The following is a 25,928-nucleotide window of genomic DNA, read 5'->3' as shown; positions in this document are numbered from 1 at the left end:
AATGAACACCTAATCCATGTGCCCTTTACCTAGTGGCAATGTGGGAGCTTTCCACATTAATGATGCAAATGCAAACAGTGTGCATTATTTTCATCTTCTTTTTGGTGAGTTGTGTTGCTGGCAAGGGGATATCTCAAGGACATGGAAAATTCTGTTTCTCTAGACCAGGAGTAAAATCCAGCAGGTTCTGAAGAACCAGTAGTAGAAATTTTGGGTAGTTCAGAGAACCAACAAATACCACCTCGAGCTGGAACCGCAGTGGGGTGAAAATAGAGATTTTGCATTATCCTTCCCCCAGGAATTGGGGAAGGAATGGGGATTAATGCAGTAACCTTCCCCATGAGTGGGGAGGGAATGGAGATTTTGCATTATCCTTCCCCGGGAGTGGGGAGGGAATGGAGATTTTGCAGTATCCTTCCCCAGGAGTGGGGAGGGAATGGAGATTTTGCAGTATCCTTCCCCAGGAGTGGGGAGGGAATGGAGATTTTGCAGTATCCTTCCCCAGGAGTGGGGAGGGAATGGAGATTTTGCAGTATCCTTCCCCCAGGAGTGGGGAGGGAATGGAGATTTTGCAGTATCCTTCCCCAGGAGTGGGGAGGGAATGGAGATTTTGCAGTATCCTTCCCCAGGAGTGGGGTGGGAATGGAGATTTTGCAGTATCCTTCCCCCATGAGTGGGGAAGGAATGGGGATTATGTAGTACCCTTCCCCTGCCATGCCCATTGTTATATCCTGAGTTTCCTGGTGGTAAAATACTGATAGTTAACTGGTTCGCTATGCCTGGCAGTAGCATATATAAATAGCTGCCAGGCGTGGTCTCTCATTGTTGTTACTTGATCTAGGAGCAGTTACTGTGTGGAGTTCAATAAACCATTGGATTTGGTCTGGCCTGTGTCATGCTTCTTCATTTCTGAGGATTTAACACCCACTAAGCCACACCCATCAAGCCACAGTGCCCACCAAGCCACGCCCATAGAACCAGCAGTAAAAAAATGGATTTCACCACTGTTGTAGACTCCATGTCCTTCTGCAGTATTCTAGCTACAACATGATAAAAGGGGAGGAAATGATAGTGTCTAGTAGATCTTATGATAGTTGCTTTGTCCCTCATAAGTTTCAGAGGATGCTTAGAAAGAACTTCCAATGAGGAAGGAAGACCTTTTCTTGGTGAGGCTGATTAATCTTGATGTAAATTTTTAATGTTTTGGTTTTTGAAAAAAAAAATTGGGAGTAATTTTTTTTTGAGGTAGAACATATTGGAGAGCATATATTTTGAATTAAAAATTTTTACCTTACTGTGGAAGACTGCTTGTTTAGGAATATATTGATACGGGATTTAACCTTGTGAAGATAATATATGGGGAAGGTGGCAGAAGATTTCTATTCTGCATATGCATTGCCATAAAAAGTTAACTTAACACAAGCCCATAAAAATATGTCTTGGGAGTTTGCATTTATTCAAGAGAAACCAAATTGAGTGAACAAGAGAAAAGGAAACATTTAAAAAATGAGCGAGCCTCACCAATTAGACTGTTGAAATAGTACCTGTATTATATACACATTATACTGATACACAGTATAAGAGAGGCTGTAAAATGGCTGTGAAAATAATGGAAGGGAAACTAGATTAACTGTCAAGAAATAGAAAGCGAATCCATTGGTAGGTTATTATATAAATTGCATCTCAGCCTAGGTGATGAAGAACCTAGCTTTTCAAAGTATTCAAAGAGAGCCCATCCTAATTAATTTAAGTGAAGGTGGAAAAATTACTTTGCAGTTTGCAAGATTCTTGGATTATTTAACCTGGGCTTGAATTAAAAGGGCCTTGTTGAAATCTTTGCAGTTTGTTTCCTTGAGCTTGATGGGATCCATTGAAGAATTATTTTTCCGTTTCCTCCACAACGTAATTACAACTAGAACCCGGAAAGAGCCTATTTTTAATTATGTCAATGTTAGGATTGTTTTCATAATTTGAATTGGGTGCTTTTAAAAAATAACAGTAACATGGCTGTGAGAACCCAAATTTTGTTAATACAAAAAAAGGGGGATTTAAAATATTGTTGAGCACTTTGACATCTAAAGGTCAACAACACTTGGTCTACCAGTCTCCAGAATCTGTGAAATGACAGAGTAATGAATAGTATTAATAATTCTGTACTGAAATTATTCAGAAATTATATATGAGTGGGTCTCTGCCATGTCAAGCTTCTTCTACAAGGACTTTTAAATGATAAGGTTCAGGATGAGAGATTTTTCTCTGCTGCCAATGAAGAGCAATCATGGGCTTTCCTAAGTATGCCCATGTTACTCCAACACTCCGCAGTCTGCATTGGTTGCCGATCAGTTTCCGGTCACAATTCAAAGTGTTGGTTATGACCTATAAAGCCCTTCATGGCACTGGACCAGATTATCTCAGGGACCGCCTTCTGCTGCACGAATCCCAGCGGCGGTTAGGTCCCACAGAGTTGATCTTCTCCGGGTCCCGTTGACTAAACAATGTTGTCTGGCGGGACCCAGGGGAAGAGCCTTCTCTGTGGCGGCCCCGACCCTCTGGAATCAACTCCCCCCAGAGATTAGGACTGCCCCCACCCTCCTTGCCTTTCATAAACTCCTTAAAACCCACCTCTGCCATTAGGCTTGAGGGAACTGAGACATCCCCCACCCTTGCTTATGTAATTTTGTGCATGATATTACTGTGTGTATGTATTTTATCTATTGGGGTTTTTTTTCTTTTTAGACTTTTTAATGTTAAACTGTTATTTTAGATTTTAATTATTAGATTTGTTACCATGTATTGTTTTTATCACTGTTGTGAGCTGCCCCGAGTCTACAGAGAGGGGCGGCATACAAATCTAATAAATAATAAAAATAATAATAATATTTGTCACTAAATGTGGGGAACCTGAGTTCTGAGCCTAAAAATTATCCTGCTGTATGTTAAACTTTCTATCATATCCCTGCAGATAGGATTGCTTATCAGATAGTAAAAGGTGGGAAAGTGGGGAAACTGTATTTAAAACTGCATTTTGGATGCCCTTGATAGAATATCATCCAAGGTTCTATTATTTCTATGCTATCAATCAACATGTTTAATAACTTTTCAATTTAAACCATAATATATTCTTCTCCAAGAGCAAAATGGTCAAGAACGACTTCAGGTTTGGTCATATGAAAAAAGACAGCCTGGATGGACAGCATAGATGAATTGGTCCCATTTATCTTTCATACCCCTTCTCTTCTATTTCTGCCATCTTTTCATTTCTTAAGGTGCTTCTTGGTTGATATTTGAAACAGTAACTGAATTTTTCATGCAACCACTCATTAGAAATCAGCTACAGCAGCTACAATGGAATGGTGATTCTTGAGAAGTTCAGGATTGATTTACTCACCATATAAAATGTAAGTCCCAAGTGGTTTGAGTAGACTGAGGCCTTTACCAGTATTTTCACCACAAAGGCAATCCAGGACAATGTCTACACCATCTGCAGAAATCCTACAAAGCACAGAAACACTGTGTGAAGATACTTGCTACTCAATGTCATCATAACTTCAAACAATCATAAACTGGAGAGTTGTTACATGTGGACTACCTGTGCATCAGGTGCTAGGCTGATCATAGGGAGGTGAAGACCAAATCCACAAATACTTACTTACTTACTTACTTACTTACTTACTTACTTACTTACTTACTTACTTACTTACTTATTTATTAGATTTGTATGCCGCCCCTCTCCGTAGACTCGGGGCGGCATACAAATATATACAAGAATATACAAGATCTCTTTAGTATTACCATTATATTATTTGTGCATTGACCCTTTCAGTTTAAGTATTGGTTTACCAATAAACTATAAACTATACTCCTCCTCCATTCTTTAATTAAATGTGAAGAAGGCTGTCAGCCCAACAAGCTAAGAAACCATTATCATGAAAGTCAGGACTTCTTACATTGGAACAGCTATAACAGAATCATGTTGAGAATCTGAATTTGCCGCTTCCCATCTTTATGTCAACTAAGGGAGGGCCAGATCCATACAGGAAGTTCCAATTAAAGTATTTTGTTGCTAAGCAGCTTATGCACAGGAATCTGGTCATGGAATGCAAGGGGAATTGGACTTAATCTACTTGTAGTGACATAGGGATTCTAGGCTGATCTCTCGTTTAACTCTGCCCCCAGACTCTGTGACTCCTTCTCTTCCAAAAGCTTATCTGATTTAATTTATCTGAGACATTTTCCCAAATTACTGTCTTGAAATGAAGTCCTGTTTATCTGTCCATTGCCTTGATAGTGGCTTTCTCCTATCTTTCAAAGTTATTCTTTGTAGCAGATGAGAAAGGTAATGCATAAAGGTCAACTATTAAAATGTTTCATTTGGAGTAATCCACAGCTCTCTGCAGAGATAAGAATAGCAGTCCAGCAGGTAAAATGATTTGGCCAACCTCGCTAATATTGAAAGGCAATGCAATGTCAAATCTACTTAGTGCTGAATAGGAAATCTTCAAATCAAAGAGTTGCAGCTAAACTGGGAGGGATTTTTTAAGGGTTAGAAGGAAACAAAGACAGCCTGGTTCTTTACTGTTGCCAAGAAAACTACAGAGGATTATTTATCTACAGAGTCACCAGGAGCTGTCTTCAATTCAAAGGTGAAGTTGTCTTTACTATTGCGGATACTGCCCCCTTGTGAACAGGGAAATTTTATTTGCCCTCACAATCAATAATTATTTCCTACACTTTTCATAAGGCATTCTATTATTAAGCACCTACAAGTCAAAGTTGTTCAATCTGTTTTATCTTGCAATCAATTCAAATGAAAACACAGACCATCTACAGCATTTAGAAAATGGAGCACCTACTTCTCTACATGTTGAAATGAAGAAGAAACAAAACTCACCCTCTGCTTTTGATACTCTCATAGAAACATAGAAACGTAGAAGACTGACGGCAGAGAAAGACCTCATGGTCCATCTAGTCTGCCCTTATACTATTTCCTGTATTTTATCTTAGGATGGATATATGTTTATCCCAGGCATGTTTAAATTCAGTTACTGTGGATTTACCAACCACATCTGCTGGAAGTTTGTTCCAACTCTTTCAGTGAAAAAATATTTTCTCACGTTGCTTTTGATCTTTCCCCCAACTAACTTCAGATTGTGTCCCCTTGTTCTTGTGTTCACTTTCCTATTAAAAACACTTCCCTCCTGAACCTTATTTAACCCTTTAACATATTTAAATGTTTCAATCATGTCCCCTCTCCTTTACTTTCTTTCCCCACTCCCCTGCTTTTTCTCTTCCCTGCCCTAAACAAATATTTTGGAGAATCCATGGTAGAAAATGCCAGATAGAGTGAGAATAAATCCACATTATTATTATTTCATGTTTCATTGTGGAGCTTCCTTAGAGACACTTATGCACAGAAAGATCCAAGACAAATGTGCAGTGAGAAGCCAACTTCAGTGTATGTTCTCAAAAGAAGCAAAATCCATGTTGTAAATTTAAGTCTACATCTTTCAGTCTGCCAAAACTCTGGACTATAATGTCTTACAATCAGTTCCCAATGGAGGCAGTTGATGGACGATGAAATCCTAAGATTGTGGATGGAACCACCAGGTTGCCAGGTTTCTGCCTTAGATTAACCAAATCTTTCAAGACCTTTCTCTGCATAGAATATATGCATCAGCCACTATTGCAGCTGTTAAAAGATTGTTTCAATTGTTCAATTCAATTAAATAATTATGAAAATCACTGGTGCACTCATTACATATAATTGTACTCTACCGAGTCTGAAGGGCATAAGGTGCACCAAATTACATCTAAATCCCAAGACCAGTTTTTGTCTCCTGACAATTATTGTCTGAAATCAGTTAATAGCAGTTATGAGGGTTATAGGTTAAACTTAATGACCTAGATTATGAGTCTTTTTTCTTTTCTTTTCTTGGGCATCTGATGACAGAGAGGGTGATGGAATTATATTACCTGTAAATAGTTTGCTAGGATTAGGATGTTATCCGGCCACACTAAGCTATAGAAAAATTGTTTATAAAACTCATTCTGATTCCGCACTTCCCTAAAAAAGTAATCCAATGACTAGTTGACAGGTATCACAGCACAATCTGTACTTTTAAAAGAATGGTGGAATTGCAGGATTCAGCCACATCAATGGAGCAATTTTGAAAGCATCCTTTAAGAAAGAAAGACGATGACATTCAAAGAAAATGTGGACAGCAACCAAGTTGCCAGGGTTCTGCCTTAAATTAACCAAGTCTGTGTAAACCTCAACCATTCTCTATTTAGAATATATGCATCAGTTTCGATATCAAAAGGTTAATTAATCTTACACTTAACACCAAAAAAATAAAGAACTGATAATTGATTTCAGGAAGACGAGAGATGTACATTCACCATTGCACATAAACGGCAAAGAGGTAGAGAAGGTTCATAGTTTTAAATTTGGGGGTATTCATATCACAGAGAACATCTCATGAACTATGAATGTTAACATGCTTGTGAAGAAGGCACAAAAGAGGCTGTGCTTTCTGAGAATGCTCAGATAAATCTATCTTAGCATCTACTGCTGTCCAACTATCGCAGCACCATTGAGAGCATCCTAATATACGGCATTCTCGCATGGTATGGGAGCACCTCTGTAGCAGATAAAAGAGCTCTACACAGAATCATTAAAACTGTCCAGAATATCATTGGGCTCCAGCTACCAGCCCTGGATGATATCTTTGCATCTCGCTGTTCTAGGAAGGTGCATAACATTCTCAGAGACTCTTCTCATCCTGCTTACAATCTTTTTGGACTGTTGCCTTCTGGCAGCAGATGCAGAACAATTAAAACTTGGACCACACATTTTCTGAATAGTTTTTATCCCAGAGCTATACTTGCACTTAACAGTGAACTAAAGGGTCACCACCAGTGATCTGTTGGACAGTATTATTTGGTCTGTGGTGTAGATGTTTGGGTGGTTCGTGATGGGGAATTTGAGGTAGGTGGGGCATGTTTTTTGGGACTGTTATGTGTGTTGGGACCGGTCTTTGGACATCATGTGAATTTTGTTTTATGGGTCTATGAGTGTTTTAAGGGAACACTCAAATAACACATCCTAGATCTGAATGAATGAAATACTCTCATTGAATACTTTGTTCTGTACAACGTTGAATGTGCTGACAACAAAATGAAATTGATTGTCAATCAGTGTTGCTTCCTAAGTGGACAGTTTGATTTCACAGAAGTTTGATTTACTTGGAGTTATATTCTGTTGTTTAAGTGTTCCCTTTATTTTTTTGAGCAGGATAGATAGATAGATGGATGGATGGATGGATGGATGGATGGATAGAAGATGGATGGATGGATAGATAGACAGACAGATAGATAGATAGATATTAAAACAGATAGAAGACCCGAGCAATTTGTCTTGCTTTCCATACTGAGTAAAAAATAGAGTAGAATAGAGTTGGAAGGGACCTTGGAGGTAATTTAGTCCAGCCACCTGTTCAAGCAGGAGAACCTATACCAGTGATAGCAAATCTTTTTCCCACACCCATAATTCAATACCTGGGGAGGGCAAAAATTGCTTCCCTGCACACACATCCCCCCCGATGCCCTCTGGAGGCCAGAAACAGCCCATTTCCCAACTTCTAGTAGGCCCGGTAGGCTTGCTTTTCACCCTCCCCAGGATCCAGAGGCTTCCCTGGAGCCTGGGTAGAGCAAAAACTCCCCCCCATCCCCCCAAGGTCCTCCAGAAGCCAAAAATGCCCTCCCAGAGTCTCCATGTGAGCTGAAAATCAGCTGGCCGGCACACACATGCAGGCTGGAGCTGAGCTAGGGCAACAACTAGCATGCCAGCAGATATGCCCTCCATCACTGACCTATACAATCTCAAACAAGTGACTCTTCTTAAAAACAGCCACAACATCTGAAGGCAAACTGTTCCACTGGTTAGTTGTCCTCACTGTTAGGAAGTTTCTCCTTAATTCAAGGTTGCTTCTCTCTTTGATCAATTTCCAGCCAATATTTCTTGTCCTGCCTCTGATGCTTTGCAGAATAATTTGACCCCTCTCTTCTTTGTGGCTGACCCTCAAATACTGGAGTTGTCAAGGTTCCAGGTAGCATCCAATCTAAATCAGAGTCAAAATCAAAGTATACCTCAATGTTCCAATTTATCACCCTCCTGGCACCTACACCGGGAAACCTGAATCTGAGTTTCCCACTCAGTTAAAAGTTCACATCCCTTGTCCCACTCACACAAACCTGTCTCATTGCCCACTCAGATTGTGTCAGTGTGGCAAGTCCTCCTTCCACTTCCGACCAGGTGGGTGGGCATAGGATGTCCTTGAACCACTGGAAAGAATGCTTTGTGGCTGCATCTGTTCCCTTATGGAAACCACCCCTCCCAAGTTCCCATAAACATCGGCCATCTAGTGTGGCAAGTTGTTAATTTATCACTAACTTCTGCACTGGCTTGACAACAATACTGCTATCATGTCACCCCTAATTATTCTCTTCTTCAGACTAGCCAGAGCCAAAATCTGCAGCCGTTTTTCATTTATTAATTGGACTTATATGCCGCCCCTCTCCCTCATATGGGAAGATGGGATTCTAAGCATGATCATCTGGATATTTCTAAAGAGAAGGAATTATTCTGAGACCCTCTGGGGCCTCTCTGATGAGAACAATTTGCAGATTAGCTCGCGTTATTGCGATTCCCTTTGCTACGGCATCAAACATCTCACAAATCCCTCCATTTCCAATTTCACGCTCCACATCCAAAATGGTAACAGCCACAAAAAGCAGAAGTCCCAGCAAGTTTGGAGTAGAGGGAGATCCATCTTTCAGAAGAATAGTAGGGAGATTGATAAGGGCAGGAAAACCCTAAAACAGGTCACTGGTCTGTTTGTTAAAGAAAACCAGGATTTCAATGCGCAGATTCTGTAAGTGTGCCACGCAGTGTGCTAATAATTGAGACCATTGCAGCCAAAATTCACTATAATCTTCTGTTTATAGTTCTTCAACTTCAGTTTTCAGTCTTGATACTTCAGTCTCCAAGTCTTTATCTTCTACTATCTCCTGCTATCGCCATGTCAATCACCCACACTACGTTCCCCTTATATCTGGTGTGCTATGAGCTAAGACTTTCATCGCCATTATTACTATTTTTTGCCTGTGCCCTGCACAATTGTTGAGGAATGCTACTAGCAACATTTCTTTTGATCACTGCTCTTTTACAAAAGCCTTCTGACTTACCTCTCTTTAAAAGAGAAAGAAAGATGAAAGCAGAAGAAAAGCGGGAGGCAAAACCTTTCCTTTTGCATCTATAGCTTACGGAGTACATAATACCGTGTTTGCTCTTCAAGAGAACAAATTATGCCCTAATGAGAAAGTAAGCACTACTCATAACCTGCTCCTGGATTTCAGTTTCTACCCACTTACTCCGTGAGGCAGAATAATAAGGAACACAAGCAGGGAAATGTCCATATTGCTGGGTTAATGCAGATTCTGCTGCATGAAGTTATGATTTTCCGCTGGTTTTGTCGAACAAGCTAAACTCTGATTAAGCACACACAGTGGAGCGCAGACAGGGAGGTCTTAGGGCAGTGGGGGCAAACCTTTTTTGGTCCGTGTGCCCCCTGCGAATGTGCACAGGCCTTTCTCAAGCCTCGCAGGCATTGGTGGGTTCCTACCGGCGCCTTTCCCACCCCCCCAACATTTCCGTGTCAGAAGAAGCCCTCCCGCCTGCTCTCGTCTTAATGCCGAGCTTTTTTCTTCGCCCAAAGCACAGCTGAGGGCTTCTTCCACACAGAGAAACCAGAAAAAAAATCATTGAAAACCAGTGGGTTCCTACTGATGCAGCACTAGTAAGAACCCACCACTGCTGTTAGGTGAAAAAAAAATCCCCCAACGGGCAAACAGGAAGTTCGGAAAAATGCACTTCCGGTTTGCCATTGTGGCATTTCTTTCCCACTCCGAGGATTCAGGAAGCTTCCCTGGAACCCTCCAGAGTGCAAAAAACAGCACAACGGCAAACCAGAAGTTTGTTTTTCTGAACTTCGGGTTTGCCCGTTGGGGATTTTTTTGCCTCTGGGGCTTCAGGGAAGCTTCCCTGAAGTGTGCAGAGTATGAAACGGCCTTTCCCAAGGCCGAAAATCAGATGGCCAGCACGCACATGCACACTGGAAATGAAACACGGAAAGGACTCACGTGCCTTCCCATATGGCTTCACATGTCAGCTGTGGCATGTGTGCCATAGGTCCGCCATCATGGTCTTAGGGGATGCTTAGATCTGGCCTCTACACCCTAGAGACAGGGAAGGGCCAGCCCACGGTGGCTCTGCCGGCAAAAAAGGGAGCTCAGGAGAGACGCTTGCAGCCCTCCCGAGCTCTGTTGTCAGCCATGACAGCCTCTGCCAGCAAAAACAGAGTTCATACGTAGTCCCACAAGCTCATTTCACTGGCAGATGGGTGCAGGAGGCCACATGGCCAAAAATGAGTGACATTTAATTCACATGAATGATATTGAGTTGGTCATGCCCATTCCCCTCCTCCAAGATCAAACATAATCCCTCAAATGACAAGAAGTTTGACACTCCTGGGCTAAGACCATGCAAGGGTTCCTCTTCTCCGGCGCTACTGGTATGCTCCCGGAGACAGGCATGGGCGCACATGCATCCAGAGGGTAGGTGCATGCGTGTTGGCATGAGATTCGACTTCTGCATCAGGTTGAGATTCGGCATGCATGGAAGCGAAAAAACCGCCCAAAATCAGCAACACCTCATGCACACGAGACTTCCCTTCTAGCACATGCACAGAAGCCGAATCTCACGTGGGTGCATATGCGCACATCTCTATTTCCGCTACCACACTATAGTGTGGCCCGTACCAGATGCAACCCACCACTGGCTAAGACATAAGCAACAATATTTGGGGATGGAGAGAAGAATGACAAAGTGAGCCGTACAATGCAACCACAGGTACTCCTCAAGCAACATCTGCAGCTGAGCCCAAAATTTATGTTACTAAGTAGAACATTTGTTAAGTGAATGTGCCCTATTTTACGACTTTTCTGGTGACAGTTGTTAAGTGAATCACGGCATTTGTTAAGTTTATTAACACAATTGTTAAGTAAAGAAATCCAGATTCCCCATTGACTTGGCTTGTCGTGCCACAATGGCGCAGTGCTTAGAGTGCAGTACTACTGCAAGCTATTTCTGCTGATCATCAGCTGCCAGCAATTTAGCAGATCAAATCAAGGTTGACTCAGCCTTCCATCCTTCCAAGGTCAGTAAAACGAGGACCCAGCTTGAGGCAATATATACTGACTCTGTAAACGGCTTAGAGAGGCTGTAAAGCACTGTGAAGCAGAATATAAGTCTAAATGCTAAATACTATTGCTATTGTCAGATAAAAATAGATTCTAGATTAAGGGAGCATAGAAATAGATTAAGGGAGTGAGGTTCTTTCACATCTGGATTTCCTGACTACTATCTCGGTATACATAAAAGAAAGATTCATTAAAGAGGATATATTGTACATGTTTTAAGCCTATTGGAGACCTAATAACATTTTATTTCCTATTGATAAGTGGTCACTCATTGTTATCCAGAAACACAATATAGGAGTTGCAAAACAACAAAACAACAAACCACCCATATTGTGAGACTTTTTCCTTTTTCACTCTAAAAGACCGTTTACAATAGGACCATAAAAATATTTTTCCAAAATTAACTTCACCTCCATTAGCAATTTCCCCTATCAAATAAAATGCAAACTCACTCTTTACTTACTTTTTAACTTCTTGGACATAATCCATATTTCGGTCAAACAGGTAGGTCACAGACTCTTTGATGGCCTCGTGCTTGAAAGAAGAAGCCGTTCCAAAGATGGTAACGTTGGGAACCGTTGAGCACAGTTGAGCAATAGCTTGTCCCTACAATGCATTTGAAAATGAGTTGAATGGATATATCAAATGTATTCATCATTCATTACTGAAATTCTGTAACTGGCTCTATGCCAACAAATCACCTGAAAATACTTTTATTTATTTACCCTACCACTGAAAATCAATGTTATGCTATGTTATGTCACCATTGGGCAATATTATGTTAGCACCACTTGCTATTTTTTAAAAATGAACCAAGTTACCTGTAAACTGGATTTAAATAAGAGAAAATTTGAAAAGTAGTACAGTGGTACCTCTACCTACAAACACCTCTACTTACAAACTTTTCTAGATAAAAACCAGGTGTTCAAGATTTTTTTTGCCTCTTCTCAAGAACTATTTTCCACTTACAAACCCGAGCCTCCGAAACTGTAACCGGAAAAGGCAGGGAGAGGCCTCCGTGGGGCCTCTCTAAGAATCTCCTGGGAGGAAACAGGGTCTCCATCCTCCAGTGGTTTTCCCAATCGCATGTATTATTTGCTTTTACATTGATTCTCATGGGAAAAATTGCTTCCTCTTACAAACTTTTCTACTTAAGAACCTGGTCATGGAACGAATTAAGTTCGTAAATAGAGGTACCACTGTATATTATTGTAATATATACCTAGGATTAAAATTAGGGTCAGATTTAGGAGAACACAGTAAGATATGGTTGGATCAAAGAACCTCATATTGCCATTCAGCCCCATCTAGCCTCTGTTTAAGATGTTGTGTTTGTAGTTGTATGATTTGCTAAATGAAACAGCAGTTACTTGACTTCTGAAAGCTAAGCAGTCAGATCAGACTAAGAGCTGCATGGGAAACTTCCAAGAAATTGAAATAAAAGCTCATCAAGAAGAACGGTGTACCTCAATTCCAAGTGATGGCCAAGGCAAGATATATATTTACCAGAGTACAAAGGTTTCTCATAATGTGAACTCATTGGAGATAGGAATTTATCTTTTAATGAAGGGAATCAATTGGATGGTTTCCTCATTTTTCAGGCCTTTAAATCTTAGCCAAGAAGCACTTAACTCTCTGTGGTCACAATGTTGGCTCAAACTCTGATTACGGACCTCAACTGAACCTACATTCCAAGCCCAATTTAATTTGAAAAAGCATTAACAGTCCAAACTTTCAAAAGCTCCACTACAGGCATAAAGTATGTGCCAAATGTTGTATTTCAGCTGCAAATGGGATTCCTGGGGATTGAGAGAAGAACGTCTCTTTCCAAACTCAATTACCAGCTGAAATTACAATGTTAACCATTCAGCTTTAGTTCCTTCTATTTGTTGAGTATTTCCAATCAACAAGGAAAAGAACAGTTCGCGGAAAAACACTGTTGTGTGTTGAGATCTGGCGATGCCTCCCAAAAGTGCCTTAGTCATTAATGCACTACGAGATGGAGAGCTTTTTCTGCAATGCATCACGGGCGAAGAACTATAGTGAGAAGACGTTTAAGCTATCAGAATAGAGCACACCTTCTGTACAACCAAGCAGACTATTATTTTAAGATCTTTGCTCTGCAATAAAAATATTGGGGAATATTCTTTATCTCCTCATCTGCTCTGATGCAAGGAAATGAACAACGTAACCATAAAATGAACACATTTCTCCCTTTGGACCAGGTACACCTGAAATATTTGAACAGGACCTTTGTAGGGAATTTGCCTCACTTCCTAGCCCAGTGATGGTGAATCTTTTTTTGTTTGTGTACACATGTGTGTACTCACACCAGTAATGGGCTGCTGCCCCCACGGGGGTGGGGTGGGGAACGGGGACATAGTGGGGGTAGTAGATTTTTTGCACTATTTATTGAATACTTAATAGTTTTTTTATTGTCCTTCCTTCTCTAGTACCTTAGTGCGATCCTTAATTACTTTTAAAATAGGAAATAATTAAACAGTATGTTTTTACCCATAAACACTTTAATCATTTTAATCATTATCTAGAACTGAACTTTTATAGCAATTAAAGAAAATTGAGCTATTTGCCTAATCTGTTATCATGCCAAACCTTGTGGGTTCAGTAGAAAACCTTAAAATGTTATTGTGCTCCTCGACAAATAATGCTGTCTATCCTTTGTCCTTTTGGTGGCTAGTCAAATAATGTGACTTAATCAGCTGAAAAAGAGTCCAAGCACCTATCTGAAAACTTATCTTGGTCGGTAAGCCACTCCCACCCAGTCACATGACCTTTAAGCCACCCCCAGTCACATGATTGTCAAGCCACACCCACCTGGTCACATGGCCGGCAAGCTACTCCTGCCCGGTCATATGACCATCAACCCACACCCACACAATTAGCCACGCCCACATTGTGGCAATAAAAGGTTTGGCAGCCCATCACTGCCTCACACCCATAATTCCATGCACCCTCCCGCGCATCCAGGTGTGACACCCGTCTCCGCTCCCGGCACGCATTGACATGCCTGTTTTCCCCAAGTTTAGAGCATTTCGTTCTGGTTGAACCGAAAGGCCTGTTTTTTTGCTCTCCCCCAAGCTCTATGAGTCTGGGGAGGGCAATGTAGAAAAATTTCATCAAGTTTTTCCAGTTTTAAAGCAAAGTGCCCTGATTCAGATATTTACTAGCCGTGTGAACAAAGTGGAACTACTAACTTAGTAACTCCTTGGAGATCTGGCAACGCAGCTTTGGCTCAATAACCATATATAAAAATAGGAATATTCAGGAGGGTTTCCCCACATAGCAAAGGGATTCCATGTTTAAAATATTGATGGCAAGTAGAGTTTTGCATTATGCCTTCCATTTTAATATATATTTTATAGGCATCATTTGCAGAGTGAAGTGGAAATGTGACAGAATCGGCTTCTTGGTTATGAAAAATGAACATGCTTAGGCAGCATCCCTGTAAAATGCGCACACACAAATACCTTCCCTGTTGATAGATTTCCCAGTTTTGTTCATAGGGGAAGACAGGATTAGTACTTGCATCCAAATAACATTCCTAGAAGGAAAGTTCTTCTTCTCACAAAGGAGGGAGAAACTGGGTTACTGGGTGGAAGCGAAATAAATAAAAATCAAATGACCTGATTTCCCCCTTTATACTTTAATGGATAAGTTCCCCTTGCACATATGTGCTAGTCATTCCTGACTCTAGGGGGTGCTGCTCATCTCTGTTTCAAAGCCGAAGAGCCAGCACTGTCCGAAGATGTCTCCGTGATCATGTGGCTGGCATGACTAAACGCCAAAGGTGCATGGAACATGTCAGTACTATGTACTGCATTGGTTGCGTTTGTCAATATGTGAACTGACCAGTAATATATGTTTGGTGGAAATAGTATAATGTTAATTTAAGTGCTAGGCTGCAATAATGTTACTTTAAGAGCTAGGCTGCAATTATCCATAAAAGGGAGACAGATGTGTTGTTCTCTATTGGGTCTCTATTGTATTGCATTATATTGTTGGTTGTGGGCGGCTATTGTGGTTAGTCTTGATAATGCTTGCTATATTACTGTGTGCTAAAAGATATAGCTGTGTGCTTAATACTGCTGCGTGCTAAAATATTGCTGTGTGCTAATAATATTTATTTTATTTATTTATTTATTTATTAGATTTGTATGCCGCCCCTCTCCGTAGACTCAGGGTGGCTAAAAACAGTAAAAAGACAATATAAACAAATCTAATATTAAAAGTAATTTAAAAAAACCCAATTTAAGAAACCAACCACCAATATACTATATTGGTGTGTTCTAAATATTGGTCGATGTGCCTACTGTGTGCTAAACATTGGTCTATGGATTGTATTATTGTATTGTGTGGAACTGTGTCTAATATTAATGATTAGTGCTGTATGTTTAGAACTGTATATGATTGCTTAATCTGGATATGTGTATAGCTGACTGTATATGCTGGTTAGTCTATTCTGTATACATTGTGAATATTTATACCTTTACTATATTGGTCTGTGTTATTGGCTGAACAACCACCACTGCCACATATATTCTGTTTGAAGTTTGGTATTCTAACATTGAGTATTAGCCCAGTGGGGAATTTATTTATTTGTTTGTTTGTTTGTTTGTTTATTTATTTATTTATTTATTTGTTTGTTTGATTTTTATGCCCCCCTTCTCCTTAGACTCAGGGCAGCTTACAACATGTTAGCAATAGCACCTTTTAACAGAGCCAGCATATTGCCCCCACAATCCGGGTCCTCATTTTACCCACCTTAGAAGGATGGAAGGCTGAGTCAACCTTGAGCCGGTGATGAGACTTGAACCGCTGACCAACAGATCTACAGTCAGCTTCAGTGGCCTGCAGTACAGCACTCTACTTGCTGCGCCACCCCGGCTAACAGGACGCTGTTACTTTCCCACCAAAGATGGTCCCTATTTTTCTACTTGCATTGTAACATGCTTTGGAACTGCTAGGTTGGCAGAAGCTGCGGTAAGTAGTCGGAGCTCGCTTCGTAATGCAGCACTAGGGATTCAAATCACTGAACTACCGACCTTCTGACTGACAAGTTCAGCATCTTACCCCCTGAGCCACCATGCCCCTATCTTTATACTATATTTATTCCCAAATTAGTCAAGAGGCACCCCAATCCATTAGAAATTAGACTTTTTTAGGTGCTTGCTGGGATGAAGAGTGATCAGATCCCTAATTGTTGACAGTACTTGGTAGAGATGGTGATCAGATATTCATGAGCAAAAGAAAGATTTTCAGGTTGTAGGTTTTAGCCAAGATCTTTGGAAATCTTGTCCAGAGAGATGAAAAAGAACCAACTCTTAGCCATTCCAGATGCCGATTTTCCAATATCATAATCATGTTGAATATAATAATCATGATTCAGTGCAAATAGCTGCACCATGCAACCTCTCATCTTTGAAATTTATTTATTAAGCTTATATTGTTGCCCACCTCACCCCCTCAAAATGACTCTGATGATGTATAATAATCTCCAAGCCTTCCTTGCGTCACATATCCAGCTCTTACTAAACAAAATGTATTTAAAGAAATGATGGGGGACCTACTTCCCGCAATGATTTTAGGTGTCTCATAATAACCCATAGAAAACAACGTTTTGGAACAAATAAACCAGACCCTTCCCATCAGATGACAGACCACTCATATTGTGGACCTCTTGACTTAGCCCCAATGTTTGGAAGAAGATCCAAGTCTTCAGAGATTTTTGGAAAGATAAAAAGGCAAAATGTTCCCTGTTGTGGCCTGCCCGCATCCCACGCAGCTGGTCACGGATACAGAAGAACCAGGAGATCATTGTGGCACGGCCAGTTCATCCCATGCACCTGGCACCTGAATCTGATAGTGAGGATTGTTCGGTACCAGAGGTTGAAAGCCAACCAGGGCCTTCTGCACCTCCTCAGTTTGAGCTGAGTGACTCAGGAAAAGAGGAGGAGCCTCTATTTGATGCTAGGGCACACAGGGCAGCTAGTAGGCATGACTGGCTCTGTAGGAGGAGGTCCCCTCGTGAGTAGTGCTGAAGGCTAATGGGACACACCCTGAGGCTATTTAAGGTGTAAATATATAGAGTCACTTGCTGGAGACAACGTGGTTGATTCATTCCTGTTTTCTGAATTCTGGATTATCGTTCTGTGAAAATAATTAGTACTGGGCTGTCGGCCAACTTCTGTGAGTTTTGATAATTGTGGATTTAATTGCCTGTTTACTTTGGGGGTTTGATATCGGGCCAGCTCTTAAGAAGAGAAAGTAACATTTTGACTTACTGAGAAAACAATCTTTCCGTTTTGTATGAACTTTTTATCATAGCCAATAAGATGATTTATTTATAGTAAATGGGATTGTTTGCCAAAAATGGTGTGTGCATCATTTCTAAGGGGACTCTGCACTGGGACACAATGGTTCCCCACACCCCCAAAAAAATCTCAATTGCACTAATGGCACTGAGATAGAGGGAAGAGATCTTTTAGTATAGGGCTATCAAACTCAAAGCCCAGGGGCCAGATCCTGCCTGCATGGTACTTAGATCTGGCCCACAATGTCGGCCTGGAAACAGCCAAAGATCAGCCTGCGGTGCCTCTGCCAGTGAAAATGGGATGGCGCCCATTTTCACTAGCGGAGAGATGCAGGAGGCTGTCACAGCCAAAAATGGGGCGTTGGGAGGGCGTGCCATGGTCATACACACACCCCAACCACACACACCTGGCCCTCTGAGATCAAACACAGTCATGATGCAGCTCTCAATGAAATTGAGTTGACACCCCTGTTCTAATCTATTCTAGCATTTCATGAAACCTTCAGTTTATTGGTTGCATTGACTTGAATTTTTTCTAGTACCGTGTTTCCCCGAAAGTAAGACAGTGTCTTACTTTCTTTTTACCCCCAAAAGCCCCACTACGTCTTACTTTCGGGGTATGTCTTACATTGGAAAAAAATTGAAAGGGTCGCGTTCCCGAAGGCATCTCCCCAGAGTCCAGAAGGGCAGCCGCGGGACAGGAGCCTCGTGAGCCCTTTTCCAAGTTCAACCTCAGGGCTCCAAGCGGCGTGCACGCGTGGAGCCACAGACGCGTGTCAGGGAAGCGTGTGTCTGGAGGGGAGGACTCGGCAGGACTCGGTTGCTGGGATGAGCGCCTTCACTGCAAGCCGCCGCCCGCTCGGCTCGCTTCGGACCAGCGCCGTCCTTCGCTTTGCCAAGCCGGGGAAGAAGCGGTGGCGCCGCGGCGAGGCGAAGGCGAGGGGCGCGCGGGGAGCTTGGAAGCGACGTCATCGGGCTCCCCCCCCGGCAATACCCCCGTGTTTCCCCGAAAGTAAGACATATGTCTTACTTTCGGGGTACGGCTTATATTAGCCAACCCCCCTGAAACCCCCGATACGTCTTACAATCGGGGGTGTCTTACTATCGGGGAAACAGGGTATTAATAACAATAACAATAATAAACATTTGTTTATAATGCCCTTTTAACAAAAGGCATAGCAGCAAGCCATATACAACTACCAAAGACAGACAGTAGGTAATACACACACTTAACTAAAACACAACTAATAAAACCACAAAACTTGTTAACAACCTTCCCAACCTCTCCAATGTCTTCCCCTCTTGCTGATCCCCAAAACAAGGATGTTTCAATCTGCTGAATCAAAGAGGAATTAATGCCTTGCGGAAACAGAGAAGATTATCCTCTACCTGAAGCTCTAAGGGTAGATTGCTCCACAGGCATTGGGCCAGATCTTGAAAGGCCCACAATTTTGATGTTGCAGTATGTGTCTGTGGGAACACTCAACCAACCCTTCCAGGCTGAATGTAAGTCCCTCAATGGTGTATACCAAGATAAATAGGTTGCAAAGAAACTTGGTGTGTTTGAGGACAGGGCCTTAAATACCATCATTAACCATTTAAATTGCCCCCCCCCCCCTAGATTTGGATGGCTTTAAACCACTTTCCTTTTTTAAATCATAATGTGGCTTTAAAATATCAATAGCTGCCTTAAAGTCTCTTGTTTTCCAGTAATTGAATTGATTCCCTAGTTCATTCATTGAGCATCCAGACATAGATCCCAACTAAGCCCTTCAAGACAACAGCCCTTCAAGACAAGTAGTTGGATCCCAGCTACTTCATTCAAGTCAATGATTTTGGAGACTTCTCTTTTTAGAGGGTGAAGCAAAGTCCACGTATTTTCACTTGTCCCCTAAATAGTTTCATTTTTGGGGTAGGGTGGGGTTGTAATTTTGTTTTCTCCATACAAACCTCTTCAATACATTTTAGAATATTTTCATATTATAATAAAAACAGTATCGAGTTAGTACATTATTTATAATTAATTTCCCCCAAACTTATAAGTTTCCAATTAATTATTTCCGGTGTCAATCCAACCCCCACCCCAACCTTGATCTCTAATTTTGTCATCTAGGTATCTAATTTTCTTCTAATTGAATATTTTCTAACAGAGAATGGATGAAGTGAAAGGAAGAGAAGTGGGGGAAGTGATTGTGTAATGTTAGATGCTTGTTATTAAGGGGGAAAGCTTCAGTGGAGTTGAACGTGTATCTTGGATTACAAAAAAGTCAATGTAAATAAACTTAAAACAATAAATAAAGTTCCATGGCAAAACAAGATAATGGGGGAAAGTGGTTTACAGAGACGGAAGGTTTGTAATAAAGAAGATACAAGAATCTGAATTGCAATCAATTCTGACCAGGAAAATGAACACAAGAATTCACAGAATGTCTATAGAGATTCTCAATCATCCAAATAGAACTAGGATGGTGCAGTGGTTAGAGTGACAGCACTGCAGGCTACTTCAGCTAACTCACCACCGGCTCAAGGATGACTCAGCCTTCCATCCTTCCGAGGTGGGTAAAATGAGGACCAAGATTGTTGGGGGCAATATGCTGATTCTGTAAACCGCTTAGATAGGGTTGTAAAAGTACTATGAAGCGATATATAAGTCTAAATGCTATTGCTATGGTTGTCCCAAAGGTGCTTTTTTTTCCCCAAGAGGCAACTGGACTTTCTGGACAAAACAATTACTTCTATCAATGGCACAACATAGAAACATAGAAGATTGATGGCAGAAAAAGACCTCATAGTCCATCTAGTCTGCCCTTATACTATTTCCTGTACCGTATTTTATCTTAGGATGGATGGATGTTTATCCCAGGCATGTTTAAATTCAATTACTGTGGATTTACCAACCACGTCTGCTGGGAGTTTGTTCCAAGCATCTACTACTCTTTCAGTAAAATAATATTTTCTCACGTTGCTTCTGATCTTTCCCCCCAACTAACCTTAGATTGTGCCCCCTTTTTCTTGTGTCCACTTTCCTATTAAAAACACTTCCCTCCTGAACCTTGTTTAACCCTTTAACATATTTAAATGTTTTGATCATGTCCCCCCTTTTCCTTCTGTCCTCCAGACTATACAGATTGAGTTCATGAAGTCTTTCCTGATACGTTTTATGCTTAAGACCTTCTACCATTTTTGAAGCCTGTCTTTGGACCCCATTCAATTTTAGTTGATTTGTGTGGTTGTTGTTGTTGATGATGATGATGTTGTTGTTGTTGTTGTTGTTGTTGTTGTTCTTCTTCTTCTTCTTCTTCTTCTTATTATTATTATTATTATTATTATTATTATTATTATTATTAATTCAAAAAATAGTGCATAAACCTACTACCCCCACTGCGTCCTGTCCTGCCCCCCCCCATGGGGGCAGCAGTCCATTATTGACCCTACCGCTCACCCATCTCCTGGACTGCTTTTCTTGCAAGGCAACCAATGGAGAACTCTCCATAAATCAATTGGTCCAAGACTACAAAAGGCTTCCCACACTTTTGATGTTGCAAGATAGCATGTGCTCCTGGAATGTTTGGAGGATTTGGAACAATGACATGGAACTTTTCATGAATGCAAAACAAAGTCCAAGATTCTTGTGCTACAGGGCCTCCATTGTTTTACTGGATGGCTCAAGAACGCCCATGACATTTGGAAATAAATGGGGTACTTTGCCTGTCCTCCCTCCTGGTAGACATTAAAGCCCTGGAATATGTTATCCACACCAGCCTACAAATCACCTTCCTGGGGCTACGTCCAGTGCCTACTCCCTTGCATTTTTTATAAACCAGCTTTATAGGCAATAATTGTTTCGGATGGTGCCGCTGCAGATATTTTTCCTGCCATGAGCTAGTGTGGGAGTCTCTAAACTGACCTTTCCTTTTTTTTTTGCAACTCTTTGTTATTTTAACTACATGACTGTATGGTGTTATTTGCAAATAACGGATAAACAGTTCCGCTCCCAAGGAATTCAGTAACTCCTTCTCTTGAACCCAATTTCTTTTCAAATGATTTGAATGGCTTGCATTTGGGTGAGGAGACTTTTTGGGAGTTTGGCGGAGTTTAGGAGAAGGAAGGAAATACTTGAGACAAATAAATGTCTTCTTTGTTTATGCAAAATTACAATATCATGAGATTATAACTCCAGACCTTTATTGCAATGACTCGGGAGTAATCATCGAACATTGAACAAGGGTACAGAGTAGTGACGGTGAACCTTTTTTTGCTCAGGTGCCAAAAAGATGCGAGCACCTCTGCTTACACCCATAATGCAATATCCTCCCCCTGCGCATGTGCGCACAACCCGCCAAACATGCTACACACACCATGTGCATTCACATAGGCCTAACTGAAATCTCAGTATCTCCGATTGATCTGTTGGGTCCATTTTTCACCATCCACAGGCTCTGGAAGAGCGAAAATGGTCTCCCCCCAGTTCCTCAAGAAGGCCGAAAATCAACTGGCCATGCGCACTGGAGCTGACATAGGGCAAGACCTCGTGTGCCTTCAGATATGGCTCCATGTACTACCTGTGGCACGCATGCCATAGGTTCGCCATCACAAGTACAGAGTTAACATGGGTTATTGTATTTATTTTATTGTCTTTGTTAGACAGTTTATAACTTACGTGATCAAGATTTTGGCCTAGATCAGTGGTGTCAAACTCAATTTCATTGAGGGCCGCATCAGGGTTGTGTTTAACCTTAAGGGGCTGGGGTGGGCATCAGGCTGCAGCCAGTACGGCTGGGATCGAGGTTCTGGATAGTGGAAACCGAGATGTGCATGCATTTCCACGCCCCAATGTGTGCATGCATGCGCCTATGCAAGATTTGACTTCTGCACATGCAAAAGCGAAATCTCACACAAGGACACTTGTGCATTCAAGATTTCACCGATTTTTGGTGTTTTTTTACTTCTGCGCATGAACCGAAGCAAAGAGATCACCGAAAATTGGCAAAATCTCACATGCACGAGCATCCTTGTGTGAGATTTCGCTTGCTGCGCATGCACTGAAGCAAAATCTCACACCAACGGATGTGCGCATGCATTGGACATGCACACGCCCTCGACAATCCTGGAGAGCATACAGGTAGTGGCTAGTAATTGGAACCCCCACCTGGTGGGCATGGATAGGGTGGGTATGGCCAGCTCAACATCACTCAAGTTAGAGGCACCTGTGGTGGTTCCAGTGCTCTGCCAGCCAAAATAGGCTCCGTTTTCAGCTGTGACAGCCTCCTGAAACCATCTGCCAGTGAAAATGGAGCTTGGGAGTGTTGCCTGTGGCCCTTGCAAGCTCTGTTTTCACTGGCAGAGGCAGTGCGAGCTGGTCCTTCGCTTTTTGCATCACAGCCCCGTGGGCCAGATCTAAGCACCCCGTAGGCCAAATCCGGCCCCTGAGCCTTCAGTTAGACACCCCTGCCCTAGATAAAGCTAACATCTCTATTTTCCAAAGCCCTTTGTGACATATCATTGAAACATAGAAGATTGACGGCAGAAAAAGATCTCATGGTCCATCTAGTCTTCCTTTATACTATTTCCTGTATTTTATCTTTGGGTTTGTTTATCCCAGGCATGTTTATCCCAGGCATGTTTAAATTCAGTTACTATGGATTTACTAACCACATCTGCTGGAAGTTTGTTCCAAGTATCTACTACTCTTTTAGTAAAATAATATTTTTTCACGTTGCTTTTGATCTTTCCCCCAACTAACATCAGATTGTGCCCCCTAAATCTTTTTCTTCTGAAGTTTTTGCTAACATAGAACTGTCAATACAATACTCAGATTGAGGATTCCTTTTCCCCAAGTGCATTATTTTACATTTGGAAACATTGAATATCTCTACTTTAAAAAATATTTTTTCATAAAATCCTGTTAAGATTATTCCAAAAACTATTCAATTGAGTATCTCTAGTTCTACATGGAAAGTCTATGTACATTCGCTTTTGGAAGCTCCTGTTGCTCTTTCTCCATTTTAATTTAACCAGCTCATCCCGTTTTCACCAATATCCACAGATTAGGAGCCAGGATTCACAAGCCAATAGTTATTCTTCTATTTTATTCTGAAAGGAAGTCATTACAGACTTTCTTGGTCGAGGTGCCAGTTTTCTTTCCACAAGCTGGGCTTGCAAACAGCACATATGGCTTTAAAGTACACAAAATCTGCTAAAGAGAATGAATTCCAACAACTGCTTTGTATCCAATCCTATTTATAGTGAAATTGAAATTCTGGTATCTTTTTCCTCTATTTACATGACGTAACCCCCACTTGAAAGCACTTTCTTTTGGGAAGGGGAGATTTTTATGTGGTTGCCGGGAACCAGGGTTGTGCAGTGGTTAGAGTGACAGCAGGCTACTTTAGCAAACTGCTAGCTGGAGTTCAGCAGTTCAAATCTCACCACCGGCTCAAAGTTGACTCAGCCTTCCATTGTTGGGGGCCAGAGGCTGATTCTGTAAACTGCTTAGAGAGGACTGTAAAAGCAGGATGAAGCGGTACGTAAGTCTAAATGCTATTGCTATTGCTATGGTTTGGTGGGTTTTTTTACATCTAGCTCACCGGAGGGCTGCCCACCGCCAGTGCTACTGGTGCGCTCCTGGCACACTCCTGATGGCGGGCACAGTCATGCGTGCATCTGTCATGTCTGCGCACATGTCCGGGCATGAGATTTGGCTTCCTGCACATGCGCAGAAGCCAAATCTCGCGTGAGAGATTTCTGCAATTTTCACCAATTTCTTTCTTTCTATGCATGCGCGGAAGCAAAAAAAGGCAAAAATTGCCAAGATTTGGCTACCTGCATATATATTGCATAGGGTGTGTGCACATGCGCACGCCGGTCATGTGCAACTGCACAGGCATGCTCAAATTTACTACCACCCTATAGAGTGCCCCGCATCGGCAGCAGCCCATCACTGACCTGGTCCTCTCAATGTAGAACAGTGGTTCCCAACCTTTTTTTTGCCCATGCAACAAAAGCATCTCTAAAATCCTGATGCTGCCCCTCCCGTGATATATAATTCTTACTATTCAAAAAGTGAACTCTTTCTCATGTGGAGGAAGCCTAAAATAATGATGATGATGATGGTGATGATGATGATGATAATAATAATAATAACAACTACAACAATAACTTGGTTTAAGCAAGGTTCCAATTGCCCCAATTAAAAGCAATGACTCTGGCATAAGCCAGTGAAAGTGGTCCCAGTAGTACTTGGCACGCTGGGCGCAGTGCCAAAGGATCTCAGCGGACATTTGAAAACCATCGGAATTGACAAAATCTCCACCTGTCAATTGCAAAAGGCCGCTTTACTGGGATCGGCAGACATAATTCGCCGCTCCATCACGCAGTCCTAGGTGCTTGCGAAGTGCCCGACTGGTGATGAAATACGAAATCCAGCATAGTGATCTGGTTTGCTGTGTTGTATTGACATAATAATAACAACAACAACTTGGTTTAAACAAGGTTCCAATTGCCCCAATTAAAAGTCAAATTGCCCCCCCACACACATTATGGGGCATAGGCCCCAAATTGGGAACCACTGATCTAGAAGATGGAACTGCACAATCCACAACAATAGTAATGATTAATTCTGTACCGACAATTGTTAATTCTTTATCGCAGTGTTTCCCAACCTTGGCAACTTGAAGATATTTGGACTTCAACTCCCAGAATCCCCCAGCCAGAAAATGCTGGCTGGGGGATTCTGGGAGTTGAAGTCCAGATATCTTCAAGTTGCCAAGGTTGGGAAACATTGTTTTATAGAACCGAAGTGAAACGGAATCCACTTACCACTCCGCCTCCCGCAGAATGGACCAGCACGGACATGCCCTCTCGCAAGTTGGCCACTTCAAAGAGCATCATGTACGCCGTTACAAAGTTCATGGGGAAGGCAGCTGCTTCAGAGAAGCTCATGTCGTCGGGAATGCGGTACACAAAGTCAACCGGTGTGCAGACCACCTCAGCCCAGGCGTTGTAGTTGGTAAAGGCCATGACTCGGTCTCCAATCTGAAACCGTTGGGAAGAAATACAATCGGTCTTACAGTCTTCTGGATCGTCCTAACAAAGTTATCCCCCAAAATACAGGCTGGTTTCAGACATTGGCAGTTAACCAGGGTCAAAATTTTAAAAAAATTCCCTACTATTTCTGTGGGCATGGCTTGGTGGGCATGGCAGGGGAAGGATATTCCCTCCCCACTTCCTTCCCCATTACCTTCCCACTCCTGGGGAAGGATACTGCAAAATCTCCATT

General features: G+C 41.8%; 1 protein-coding gene across 1 annotated transcript in view; it reads right to left on the bottom strand.

Moving 5' to 3' along the window:
- Window positions 1-25,928, bottom strand: part of VAT1L (vesicle amine transport 1 like) — an 83,824-nt gene that overhangs the window by 30,346 nt on the left and 27,550 nt on the right. Inside the window, exons 3-5 of the mRNA XM_070760426.1 lie at window positions 25,469-25,684; window positions 11,783-11,925; window positions 3,389-3,492 (exon numbers count right to left, since the gene is read on the bottom strand). Of these exons, the coding sequence (XP_070616527.1) occupies window positions 3,389-3,492; window positions 11,783-11,925; window positions 25,469-25,684 (463 nt within the window). The remainder of the gene's footprint in view (window positions 1-3,388; window positions 3,493-11,782; window positions 11,926-25,468; window positions 25,685-25,928) is intronic.

The sequence above is a fragment of the Erythrolamprus reginae genome, chromosome 9 (genome assembly GCF_031021105.1).
Source record: "Erythrolamprus reginae isolate rEryReg1 chromosome 9, rEryReg1.hap1, whole genome shotgun sequence".
Taxonomy (NCBI): Eukaryota; Metazoa; Chordata; class Lepidosauria; order Squamata; family Dipsadidae; genus Erythrolamprus; species Erythrolamprus reginae.
Note: the sequence above shows the minus strand (reverse complement) of the source record. Positions and strands in the feature narration are given on the sequence as shown.